This window comes from Lates calcarifer, linkage group LG11, assembly GCF_001640805.2.
Source record: "Lates calcarifer isolate ASB-BC8 linkage group LG11, TLL_Latcal_v3, whole genome shotgun sequence".
Lineage (NCBI taxonomy): Eukaryota > Metazoa > Chordata > Actinopteri > Centropomidae > Lates > Lates calcarifer.
The window spans coordinates 13,626,217-13,640,364 of NC_066843.1; the positions used below are offsets into that span (position 1 = coordinate 13,626,217).

The 14,148-nt window shown below is 37.9% G+C and overlaps 1 long non-coding RNA gene and 2 gene segments (V, D, J or C); all 3 read right to left on the reverse strand.

The window, feature by feature from the left end:
* The window catches only part of LOC127143016 (uncharacterized), a 33,528-nt gene that overhangs the window by 339 nt on the left and 19,041 nt on the right, over nt 1-14,148 (reverse strand). The gene's annotated exons all lie outside the window — the stretch shown is intronic.
* Nucleotides 4,590-5,132, reverse strand: LOC127142997 (immunoglobulin heavy variable 3-21-like). The segment is given in 2 exon segments: nt 4,590-4,921; nt 5,025-5,132. Coding segments are annotated over 2 exon segments (363 nt in total).
* LOC108880822 (Ig heavy chain V region 6.96-like) lies at nt 7,612-8,133 on the reverse strand. The segment is given in 2 exon segments: nt 7,612-7,975; nt 8,062-8,133. Coding segments are annotated over 2 exon segments (363 nt in total).

A 14,148-nucleotide genomic window follows, 5' to 3' on the forward strand; every position in this document is an offset into this window, starting at 1 on the left:
GATCCAGCTGCCAGCAGCAGTATCAGAGCTACAGAGAACATGGTTGATGTTGAAGCTGAACTGACGTGAGCTCTTCTGTCCTCTCACTGACACACACACACAATTCACTTCCTTATGAGGAAACACAAGAAAGAAAATTTACATACTATTTATAGTGAATCAGTGAACAAAATTCTATTAAAATGAATCAAAACAAAGATGAAATGAGAAAGAGAAGGTTGAACTTAAATCTCTGACATAAACATTTTGAATTTAAAATAATTGTGAAATTTTACATAATTTTATGTAATTTAACGTCATCATGAAGGTGGATAATGTTATAATGGTGTGCCTCAGTTTTCACTGAACAATACTTTTTCAATCAATATAGTGTAACACTATTTGAACCGATCAAAAGAGTTGCTGCCATTAAATTAATCTGTTTTCCTCTTTATTGTAACAGTGAACTGGTGTGAAATCATTAGTGGTCTGAGGGCTCCTCCTCTGGTGGCTTCATGTTACAAGTGTTCAGGTACTGAGGGGTTTTTGTTCAGATCTACAGATGGTTTGTGTTGTTGTGTGTCTCTGGCACAGTAATACACAGCAGTGTCTTCAGGCTGCACATTCTGTCCATTTAGAGTCACTGTGTTGCTGGAAGAGTCTAAGCTGATACTGAACTTGTTCTTTAGTGAGTCTTTGTAGAGTGTGGTGTATCCAACACGTGCACTACCAATCCACTCCATTTCTTTCCCTGCAGGTTGTCTGATCCAAACTGTGAAGTCACTGCTAACAGAATAAGAGACCTGACAGGTGATGGTCAGACGTTGACCTGGCTGCACAGTCACAGAGGCTGGCTGTGTCAACTGTTCACACTTCACACGTTTTTAAAAAATGAGGAAAGTGTTTTGTTATAAATGATCAAGTTATACAGCAAAAGAAGAAATGTTGACTGCAGGCTGCACATTCTGTCCATTTAGAGTCGCTGTGTTTCTGGAAGAGTCTAAATCAATACTGAACTTGTTCTTTAGTGAATCTTTGTAGCGAGTGGTGCATCCAACACATGAGCTACCAATCCACTCCATTTCTTTCCCAGCAGGCTGTCTGATCCAATTTGTGCCGTAGTCGCTAACAGAATAAGAGAGCTGACAGGCGATGGTCAGACATTGACCTGGCTGCACAGTCACAGAGGCTGTCTGTGTCAACTGTTCACACATCTGTTAAAAAAAAGCTTTTGTTATAAATGATCAAGTTATACAGCAGAAGAAGAAATGTTGACTTTGACAAATCCAGAGAGACTCACAGGATCCAGCTGCCAACAGCAGCAGCAGAGCTACAGAAAACATGGTTGATGGTGAAACTGACGTGCTGTGAAACATCAGTGTTGGTCTGACTGGAGCCAATAGAAGAGTCTGTTCAGTGTTATCAGAAGCATGTTAAGGAAGCTTTTCTGGCACTAACCAAGGCAAAACAACACTTTCACTTTCTTCACATTCTTGAGGAAATCATCATTAAATTTCTATACTGTATGGATTTGCAGGTGGCAGTGTGTAATTCATGAGAAGAAGAACATCACCTACAGGTAAGGTAGTAAAGGACAGTGCTGCTGATACAAGAAAATATGTCATAAAAGATTTCTATTTTTATTATCCTAATTAGTAACCTTTTTTCACACTAACTCTGAACACACACTCACTTAAGTTGGACAGTCTCAGATATATCATGCTGCTGCTGTCATCTCTACTGATCTCTGCACATCCTCTCACACTGCTGGAATAAGTGTTTTTACTGGCATCAGAGTAGCCGCTCCCTATCACTTCCAGTGGTTTTCCTGCAGGTTGTTTAATCCAGTGCATCACACAGCAGACAAATGTGAAGCCAGATCCTCTGCAGGAGAGACTGAGAGTCTCCCCAGGCCTTTTCACCACTGAAGGAAGGAGGGAAGGAATGGACTCCATTCTCTGACCTGTACAACCTGATGAGATGAAAGGAGAGAGAGACCACAGAACAAAGTGAGACAGTCATCTGGGAGGTTTTCTGGTATCACTGACTGACCATCAGTCAGTGTTGTCTGATAAAAGATTAAACATCAAGAAGCAGGAGAACTCACAGAGCAGAGAGAGAGCGACCAGCAGAAGAGTGAGTGTGTTCATCATCCTGAGGCTGGAATGGGTAAATTAATGAATTTGGTGAATTTGGCATTTTTCAGAAATCATGACTAGTTAATGTCTTAGTTAGAGTTAAGAATCTATGTTATATTATTTCCACTATTTCAGTGTAAGTTACATTCTATTGACATACTGTTAAAACATCTATTAACTTCTTCATTGCCAAAAGTGAACTGCTGTGAAATCATTAGTGGTCTGAGGGCTCCTCCTCTGGTGGCTTCGTGTTACAAGTGTTCAGGTACTGAGGGGTTTTTGTTCAGGTCTACAGATGGTTTGTGTTGTTGTGTGTCTCTGGCACAGTAATACACAGCAGTGTCTTCGGGCTGCACATTCTGTCCATTTAGAGTCAATGTTTTGCTGGAAGAGTCTAAGTCAATACTGAATTTGCTCTTTAGTGAATCTTTGTAGTATGTGCTCCATCCATCACGTCTGCTTCCAATCCACTCCACTGTCTGATCCAACCTGTCCAGTAGCTACCAACAGAATAAGAGACCTGACAGGTGATGGTCAGACGTTGACCTGGCTGCACAGTCACAGAGGCTGGCTGTGTCAACTGTTCACACTTCACATCTGTAAAAAGAAGAAAATGCTTTGTTATAAAATATAATTTTCTTCTTCAAAAGGAGAAATGTTGACCCTGACAAATCCAGAGAGACTCACAGGATCCAGCTGCCAACAGCAGCAGCAGAGCTACAGAAAACATGGTTGATGGTGAAACTGACGTGCTGTGAACTCCACTGACAGTCTGATGTGAAGTTTTTATAGCTGAGTAACAAGAAAGGTCACTGAGTTTGCATAGAATCAAATATATGAAGCATCAGTGTTGGTCTGACTGGAGCCAATAGATGAGGTTGTTCACTGTAGTTATAGCTGCAGAGTCAAGACATGGCTGCTTTACACATGATATTTTAATTTCATTATGCGTGTATGTATGTGATCATGTCAGTACAATGAAAAGTTAAATTTGCAGTAGATCAGTGCAGAAATTTCAGTGTTTGCAGATTTTTGAATCTTCAGACAAACAGAAAACCAAAATGCTTGAAACCAAATGCCAGACCCAAGACACAAATTGAGAACTGTTTGAAGATTAAATTTGGCTTAGAATTTGGTCAGGGTTAGGTATTCAGTTGAGTTGGTTACAGATGATCAAAGTGTTCATTTTAAGCATTCATGAAGACAAATCTACAGTTTTACCAGAGAAAGAAATTCAGTTGAGTTGCTAGAAAGAAGAATCAGACATTTTATTTTTGATGTATAAACATTAAATTCAAGTAAAACCACTCAAAAACACAAACTTGTTGTAATAAAAAAAAACTCAACTGTTATTTGTCTTTAACAATGTGGGTTGTAAGTGAATTCAACATTCACTCAAATGAGATGAAACAAGAAAAAATTATGACAATTCGTATTTCATGAAACATGACAGTGAAGAAACTAACTGAATCCAGTGGTATTAAATTGAGGAAGTAGTTTTTGTATGACCCACTGGAGTCATACAAAAACTGTGCCTTCTGGCACAGTAATACACTGCTGTGTCCTCAGTCTTCAAACTGTTCATCTGTAGATAGACTTTACTGCTGGAGTCATCTCTGGAGATGGTGAATCTACCCTGGACTGACTGGGAGTAATAGATAGGAGAACTAGAGGTGCCAATATAAGCGATCCACTCTGGTCCTTTTCCAGGAGCCTGTCTGACCCAGACCATAGGTTGGCTGCTGAATGTGAATCCAGAGCCTGTACAGGTCAGTCTGTGGGATTCTCCAGGTCTTTTAACCACTGGTTCAGATTGTGTCAGAGTCTGACCATCAACACCTGACAGGAGAATAAAAAAACATAAAATGAAATAGGCGGACGAGAAAAAATAAATTAAAAAAAATAAATAAATAAAAGATAAAAATAAAAATGAAACTGGAGCCAATAGAAGAGTCTGTTTAGTGTCATCACATGCTTAATTAACCCTTTGAAACTGTTCCTGCATTCGTTTAATCTACTCATTTTTTCCAATAGTTTAAGTTTTATAACCATTTAATTGGAATCTGCTGTTTTGCTCCAGTGTTAAATGAAGAATCTGATTTAATATGTTGTGATTATTTGATGCAATGAAGTGTCAAAAAACAGGTGAGTGGTCACAGCTGGCAGTTAGTCATGTATCTGAGTGACTGGGCAAAGAATAAGGTCAAAAACTAGTGATAATATACGATTTTTTGAAAATGCAGCCAAATGCAAAGAATTTGTCTTCTTGCATGATAAATTTAATTTCTCTTTAATGATGTATAGGTTGTAACTTAATTCAACATTCAGTCAAATTAAATGAAATTGGTCTCGAATATTCAATCAATCACTCCTCAGAAGTTTCATCAAAATCAATATTAAAAGAAAGGTGACAGTGAAGAAAGTCACTGTGTCCTTTAAGCCTGTTGAATGGAGGAAGTAGTTTTTGTATGACTCTCCTATAACTGTCTCTCACTGTGTGTGTCTGGCACAGTAATACACTGCTGTGTCCTCAGTCTTCAAACTGTTCATCTGTAGATAGACTTTACTGCTGGAGTCATCTCTGGAGATGGTGAATCTACCCTGGACTGACTGGGAGTAATGGATATAAGAACTGCTTGTGTATATAAAAGCAATCCACTCTAGTCCTTTTCCAGGAGCCTGTCTGACCCAGTCCATGTGGTAGCCACTGAGTGTGAATCCAGAGGCTGTACAGGTCAGTCTGTGGGATTCTCCAGGTCTTTTAACCACTGGTTCAGATTCTGTCAGAGTCTGACCATCAACACCTGTCAAGAGGGAAAAGAAAATCAGTGTTTTTTAAATGCTGGAAATTTTTAAAGACAACTTCACCTCAACAATGATCAATGTATGATCAGTGAAAGTCTTCACCTGCCCAGCAGAGAGTTAAAAGCAGCAGTCCTGTCCTATAGTCCATCATGTTAAACTGTGTGTCCACTGTTCTCTGTCATCCTCTCTGCAGTCAGATAAGTAGAGGTGGAAGACATCTGAGTTTTGCATTGACTCCTCCTCACAGAGTATTCAGTTCTCTTCTGACACAAAATCTTGACAAAAACATAACATTAGGAGACATGACGTGCAGTATACCGTTCTCAAACCAAGCCGACAGGGTGAATTTCATAAAATCAATTGTTGAAACAAGAAGATTATTAATAACCTGTATGTGTCAAATGTATGTTTTATTCATTATTATTTAAATAGTAGCACGGTTTGATTATTTGTATGATAAAAAATATCTTGCAAGTAAATACATGTATTCAAATACAGAAAAACAAAGTCATCATAGATAAAAGGTGAGCGACAAGTAAGCAGTGCTAGAAAATGTTATGTTAAGTGTGAACAGATCAAAAATATCAATCAAAATGTGCTTCTGGTTATTTAGGATGTTGTTGGTGGTGGTTACTGTGTCACTCTGGACACAGTAATAAACAGCTGTGTCCTGAAGTTGTTTTTTTAAGAGCAAGTTTGATAAAAAAAAAAAAAAAAAGCCACCTCCACCCCACATATGTCAAATCCAATCTACTGGTTTTCCTTCACACTGTCTACAGAGTGAAGCTTAAAAAGTTCCTTTCTCGTTTATGTCAGTGTTTACGGCATCAGATTTTAAGTCTGCTACTGCCCCCTGGAGGTTCTTCTGAAAAGTTGTTTGAGGTTTTTGTACAGCCTCTTTGCTCACTTTAACCAGTGTGTGTGTTTGGCACAGTAATACACAGCAGAGTCCTCTGGCTTTAAGTTGGACAGTCTCAGATGCACCATGCTGTTGCTGTCATCTCTACTGATCTCTGCACGTCCTCTCACACTGCTACTGTAAGCATTACTACTGGCAGGAATGTGGCCAACTCCTATCCATTCCAGTGGTTTTCCTGCAGGTTGTCTGATCCAGTTCATACCACAGCAGGTAAATGTGAAGCCAGATCCTCTGCAGGAGAGACTGAGCGTCTCCCCAGGCCTTTTCACCACTGAACTGGAAGGAATGGACTCCATCCTCTGACCTGTACAACCTGATGAGATGAAAGGAGAGAGAGACCACAGAACTAAGTGAGACAGTCATCTGGGAGGTTTTCTGGTATCACTGACTGACCATCAGTCAATGTTGTCTGATAAAAGATGAAACATCAAGAAGCAGGAGAACTCACAGAGCAGAGAGAGAGCAACCAGCAGAAGAGTGAATGTGTTCATCATCCTGAGGCTGGAGATGTGACCTCTGATGCTCCACACAAAGCACAAGACCAGTCAGCAGGACAGAAGTACACTGCACAGACTGAAGATTTGCATCAGAATGTCATGAGGAGGGAGTGGCCCACAAACAAAAAGGCTGTTCTGGTTTGCTTGAATCATATCAAAAACAGGACATTTTCTAACAGTACATTTTCTTATTTCTGTTCTGACAATGTATGATTTATAAGACAAACACACTCTGCCCCAAACTGCTAAATTAAAATACACTGAATAACATCTTCTTCCTAACAGTGTATTGATGATTGAGACTTTTGTTGAAACAGAATTTTGTTATAAAATGCTTGATGCTTTTCATTAATTAATGTTTTCTGTATAGGCTGCTTGACAAGGTTTTTGGTGGTCTGAACGTGACCAGGTACACAGTAATACAAAAAAGTTAGGATTTTATCCTCCAACTCATTGGAATAGGAAGTGGAATGAAACATAAAGAAGACACATTAGCTTGCTACTTTCAGTCATTAACATCACCACAAATCCACTGAATCGCATTGAATGGGTAAATTAATGAATTTGGTGAATTTGGCATTTTTCAGAAATCATGACTAGTTAATGTCTTAGTTAGAGTTAAGAATCTATGTTATATTATTTCCACTATTTCAGTGTAAATTACATTCTATTGACATACTGTTAAAACATCTATTAACTTCTTCATTGCCAAAAGTGAACTGCTGTGAAATCATTAGTGGTCTGAGGGCTCCTCCTCTGGTGGCTTCGTGTTACAAGTGTTCAGGTACTGAGGGGTTTTTGTTCAGGTCTACAGATGGTTTGTGTTGTTGTGTGTCTCTGGCACAGTAATAGTGTAATAGTCCCAAACTGCTAAATTAAAATACACTGAATAACATCTTCTTCCTAACAGTGTATTGATGAATGGTTTTTGGTGGTCTGAATGTGACCAGGTACACAGTAACACATAGAAATTAGGGTTTTGTTCTTTAACTCATTGGAATAGGAAGTGAACCTGAATCATAAAGAAGACACATTAATTTGTACTTTCAGTTATTAACATCACCATGAACTTGATCAAGAATACATTCCTTGAAAATGCTGTTGCGATTTAGATAATGTCAATTTTACAGGAACACTGGATTACTTTATTAATAAGTTTAAATTCCAAACAACCAAAATATTAAAAAATAGTCTCTGAGCTTCATTTTTGTGACTTAATTGAAAATCAACTTGTTGCTAATCCATCACCACCAAAATATAATGACCTTGTAGGCAAACCTTACTATTCAAAATGTGCTGAATCATGTTTGCGCTTGTTTGCACTCACTGTGACTCTCGAGCACAATAATAAACAGCAGAATCTTCAGTCTTCAGACTGTTCATCTGCAGATACACCTGCTGTCTGCTGTCGTCTCTGGAGATGGTAAACCGGCCTTGGACTGACTGAGAGTAGTATTTGTCGCTACCACCATCACTGATATAAGCAATCCACTCCAGTCCTTTTCCAGGAGCTTGTCTGACCCAGTTCATAGCGTAGTCCCTGAATGTGAATTCAGATGTTGTACAGGTCAGTCTGTGGGATTCTCCAGGCCTTTTAACCACTGGTTCAGATTCTGTCAGAGTCTGACCATCAACACCTGTCAGAGACCAGAGACAATAAGCATGCTATAAGTTAGTAACTTGTAGAACATAAATTCAGCTCAATAACAGTGAAAGTCTTCACCTGCCCAGCAGAGAGTTAAAAGCAGCAGTCCTGTCCTATAGTCCATCATGTTAAACTGTGTGTCCACTGTCATCCTCTGTCATCCTCTCTGCATTCAGATAAGTAGAGGTGGAAGACATCTGAGTATTATTGATATAAGCAATCCCCTCCAGTCCTTTTCCAGGAGCCTGTCTGATCCAGCCCATCCAGTAGCCACTGAATGTGAATTCAGATGTTGTACAGGTCAGTGTGTGGGATTCTCCAGGTCTTTTAACCACTGGTTCAGACTCAGTCAGTGTTTAACTGTCAAAAGCTATAGAAATTTAAACAGAAATTACAGAAGTCCTGTAGTGAAGCCAGACTGTTGATGTTTATCAGAAATACGATTCATGTTCTTACCTGTCCAGTTACTTAAAAGATACAACTAAATAATCAAGTCTGATAATTGTTAAAGCAATAAAACATGCAAGCAATAAACACACCACATCTCACACATCATGTTGATGATTGTTATTATATTTCATTATCAAAGTCTTTCATATTCATGATCACGTTTCTCATAATGAAGAAACTCATCATAACACATGTTGCCTGTCTGTTATTCAAATATTGTTGAGATTCATTCATACATTCTGCTCAGTGGCTGGAAAATTCATTTATCACTCAGTAATTCAGTAATCAGTGATTAACCAGCATCAGTAACCATCACATTGTTGTAGGAGGTCACACTCTGAGTGACCTCTGATGCTCCACTCAGAGTACAAAAGTCCCAAAGCACAAGACTGCAGTCAGCAGTAGTGTGTCCATTTAGAGTCACTGTTTTGCTGGAAGAGTCTGTTCACACTTCACACCTGTGAAAAGGTAAGGAAAAAGTTTTCTAATAAATTATCAAGTTATACAACAAAAGAAGAAATGTTGACCTGGCTGCACAGTCACAGAGGCTGGCTGTGTCAACTGTTCACACTTCACACCTGTGGAGGAAAACATGTTGAATATTGAATCAGTGTAATGACAGTGAACAGTCAGTGAGCTGTGATCATACTGTCAGTGTCTCTGCCTCACTGAGACTCACAGAATCCAGCAGCAGCAAAGCTACAGAGAACATGGTTGGCATTGAAGGTGATCTGATGGGAGTTTCTCTTCTTCTGCTGCAACTGACAACTGATATAAACTCTTTATTGCAGACTGTGAGGAAGTTCACTTGCAAGTGTGATGACTAACTGCTTTGTCATTTCTGATATGCTGCTGCCCCCTGTGGGTCACACATTATTTGAGGTTTTTGTACAGCCTCTCTGCTCACTTTAACCAGTGTGTGTATCTTGCACAGTAATACACAGCAGAGTCCTCTGGCTTTAGGTTGGACAGTCTGAGATTCACCATGCTGTTGCTATTGTCTCTGGTGATTTCTATACGTCCTTGCTCACTGCTGGCATAAACAGTTTTACTTGCATCATAGTAAATAAGCCCCATCCATTCCAGAGCTTTTCCTGCAGGCTGTCTGATCCAGTGCATCCCATGCTGACTGAAAGTAAATCCAGTTCCCCTGCAGGAAAGACTGAGGGCTTCCTGTGGTGGGACTGCAAGAGGAATAAATGCCTGAACATTAAAACATGCATTTTTGATGGGTACTTACAGGGCAGACAGAGCACTGTCAGCAGAATACACAGTTTGTCCATCTTCTTGAGACTAAAGATGAGAACACACTTGCTTCATGCTAAACAAGAAGACAGAGAGGGCAGAAGTATACCCTCTGAAAAATCTAGATTTGCATCAGGATTTTACAAGGAAGGGGCAAATTTTTTTGGTTCAAATATCATCCGAATTTCATGCTTTTTCAGTTTCCCTCACAACCATGGACACACTTTCTGCAACACTTTGTGCTTTTGATTCTTAGCTGCTGAAATTACTCAATTGTTAAAATCCTGAAAATTCCACCTGAAAATTCAAATTATATCAGTCAATGTATATCTTTTTTTAAAAATCATTTTTACAATGCTTCCTCTGTTGTTCCAGTCTCAACAAGTTCATCAGGCATGTCTGAAAAAAGAGTAAGTAACCCTAAGTTGTGGCCAAAAACTACAGTAACACACAGAAAAAGCCAACACCACCTTTTAATTGGATTGAAGATGAAATGTTCTTGGCCTTCTTTAATTTTGCCTGCCCAAAAATACACAGAGCCCATTTTTTTCTGTTATGTCTCTCTCCTGAGACCTGATTTTTATGTCTTCAAACAATTACTATATTTATTTTGTGCTTTTTCATTCATTATGTGTTTAGGTGGTGGCTTTTGAATCATAACTTAGTAATTACAATTTCCTCTCCACATTTTGGTTAAAATCCAAAACAATGAGGAAGACACAAACCACAACCTCATTTCTGATCTGCTGCTGCCTCCTGTAGGTCATGGTAAACCTAAAGTATTTGAGGGTTTTGCACAGCCTCACTATTTACTTCAAACATTTTGTTCATCTGGCACAATAATACACAGCAGAGTCCTCTGGCTTTAGGTTGGACAGTGTCAGATACACCATGCTGTTGTTATTGTCTCTCGTGATTTCTGTATGTCCTTGCACACTGCTGGCATAAGCAGTTTTACTTCAATCAAAGTAAATAAACCTCGTCAGTTCCAAAGATTTTCCTGCAGGCTGTCTCATCTAATGCATTCCATGCCAACTGAAAGTAAATCCAGTACCCTGCAGGAAAGACTGAGGGCTTCCTGAGGCCTCCTCTGTGCCAACGTGGAGGGAATGGACTCCAGAGCTCCAGATTTTTCTCTTACATATCAAGAGCTAAATGTGATTTTAAATGCATGTGGTGAATTTGATCTGTCTGTATGTGGTGTATGTATATGAACAGAATCAATGCTGTTATGTAAAAAGATATGAAAAGTGATTTCATGGTATTATCTGATATCCTGCTCACGATGTCGGATAATGCCGATCCTGTTTATATACAGCACATAGACCAGATTCGCTACATGTGAAATTAATTTTCACTGAATATGTTGTGTGTGAACAGACTGGTCACACACAACATGTGTTTGTGGGCTTCTCATGCAATACAACAAACAAAATGTGATGCTTGCATGTACATTTGAGAATATCTTCTTAAATTGCGCATGACCTTTAATTTTGCCAGAGCATATATGGTTATGTAATAGGCTTATGATGTACATTTTCATCGTGAGCATGCATTATAACTGCTGCAGTCATTCAATAATAATCAGACTTGCATGATGAGATTGACCATGCTGACAAATCCATTCATTTAGATTACTATTAAATTAATCAAAACATAACTATGCTCTTCTTTTTACACATTTTTAAAAACTGATTATACGTATTATGTACTTAATGCATTTGATTTGCAGTCTTTCTAATACTGGACTCTTTTCAGTATCCACATTTCCATCTGTTTTATTTTATTCTGTTTTGTGTAATTTACCAGTAAGAGATAGAGAGCTTTATTCTGCCAGTCATTTACTCACTAGCACCATGTGAAAGGATGGAGTCAACAAACTGAAAACAGTAAACACATATGTGTGTGTGTGTGTGTGTGTGTGTGTGTGTGTGTGTGTGTGTGTGTATGTGTGTGTGTGAACAGTATGTAGTATTATAACATTTCTTATTATAGTAAAATTTATATATGAAATCTAGATATGTTAAATAATAATAAGAAAAAAATGCTATTAAAATCAACCCCAATCTTTAACTGTGTGTATAAAATTGTGTATATGTGCAGCATTAAACCCATCTTTCTTTTCTAGACCAACGCTGCAGAGATAATCCATAAGAGACCTCGTCCCTCCTCTCTGGCATACACAGACCTCTACTCATCACGGTTTACACACACACACACACGCGCTGGCACTGAGAAAAGAAATCAAATGATACAGCACCACATAACACAGTGAATTTTATTTTTAGAACAAAGGAGTTCACAAACACAAGTAGTCTGTAGTCTGAAACAAGCCTGCATCTTTCTTAGAGGAGGAACAAGGAGACAAGTAAGTTAATATGTTTTTTGACTATTTTATTTATTTTAAGTTTCCAGAATGATATGTAATGATATTATTATTATTATTGTTGTTGTTGTTGTTGTTGTTGTTATTGTTATTATTATTATTATTATCTTTCTTATTGGTTTACCAGGGATATAAATCTTACTTTCATCACTTAATCATTTATGAAATAAATATAGTTTTGTGGGTTGTTGGGTTTTTTAATTTTTCTTATTGCTGTTGCTGTTTGTTTGTTTGTTCTATGTTCATTTTTATATAGTGTTATAGAGGTGGGAGGGCAAACATATTTACATGGGTTGCATTCTGCACTCATCACTTATGAAATATTTTGACCAGTTTATAGGAAATTTACAGGAAATCTGTTCTGATGTAATCTATATACAGTTTATGATGTAATCCCAAAATGCACACACTGTATTTGTGATCTGGGATCAATTGGATAAAGATACTTGAAGGTTTAACATCTTAAGCAAGGACTAACAGATGACACAGACTCAGTCAGTGAATTCAAGTATCCATCCTCATGTAAAAACATATTAACAGATTTTAGATGTGTACAAACAGAAACAGGTTCAGAGATTGTCACCAATCATGGACTACACAAAAATACTGTACACATTAAGATATATATTAATCTGAAACCTTAGGCTGATTCATGTATATTGTAATAACAATAGTCCAGGATTTTACCCATCAACAGTATAGCCAAAAGCAGGGGAAAAAAGTAAAGTAAGTAAAGTAAGTTTAAACAAATGTGTTTCAGGAATAAAAGTTACTAAGTGGGTTTACTTGAAACTTTTTTTAAGACATAAAATACTGTAAGGTCATATAGGCAACAATATTTCAGGGGCACAAAAATTAAAAGCCTATGCAAAATGATAAATAGCTTAATGTCAGGGGGCACAGTGAAAATAACAAATTTTATCAGAGAATATAACATGGATAATGTTGAACAAAGGTACAATTAAGTGCATCACATTACATAATTTAATGAAACTGGTAAAAAAATAAATAGATAAATAAATAATAAAATAAAATAAAATAAACTGTTGTAAAAGAACCAACATATAATAGTCCAGAATTACACAGAAAATATAAAGACATGCTAAGTTTAAATATCTGTATTTCCCATTAACACTAATTTACCGTCTCAAAAAACAATTCAATACATTCATTTTTTAAATAAGTTAAATGGACAATTCCAAATTGTATACACACACATATATATGTTCATACAATTAGGGATGCTCCAATACCACTTTTTTCCAAACCGATACGATACAGATACTTGGATCTGAGTACTTGCCGATACCGAGTACTGATACGAGTACTTATTAATGCCATTACACTTCGTACATTTACTTGAAAACGTGTTTTATTTTCATCAGATATTGTTTCATTCTCTGGCTGTAAGAAATTGCTGTGACTGACATTTGAACATTCCATTATATATGGCACTGTCACACATTTAACTCAAACAGAAGTACTGTTAAAGTACTGTTATTCACATTTTAGCATTCAACTGCATCTTTTTTTAACAAACAGAATATCTTCAAGGCAGGAGTAGGCTAAGGCGGAATGTTTAAAATGTCCAACTATTTTCCGTCCGAGTGCCACAGCATTACTTGTTTTCCCTGAGGGAGTCATCCCAAGGGATCAATAAAGTCTAGTCTAAGTCTAAGCATCAGCCACGGTCCTCTGGTGGCTTCGTGTTACAAGTGTTCAGGCACTGAGGGGTTTTTGTTCAGGTCTACAGATGGTTTGTGTTGTTGTGTGCATCTTTGGCACAGTAATACACAGCAGTGTCTTCAGGCTGCACATTCTGTCCATTGAGAGTCACTGTGTCGCTGGAAGAGTCTGTGTTGATACTGAACTTGTTTAGTGAATCTTTGCAGTCCTTTCCCTGCAGGCTGTCTGATCCAAGCTGTGAAGTAGCTGCTAACAGAATAAGAGACCTGACAGGTGATGGTCAGAAGTTGACCTGGCTGCACAGTCACAGAGGCTGGCTGTGTCAACTGTTCACAATTCACACCTGTAAAGGAAAACAAAAATGTTTTGTGACCAATTTCAAGTTGTACAGCAAAAGA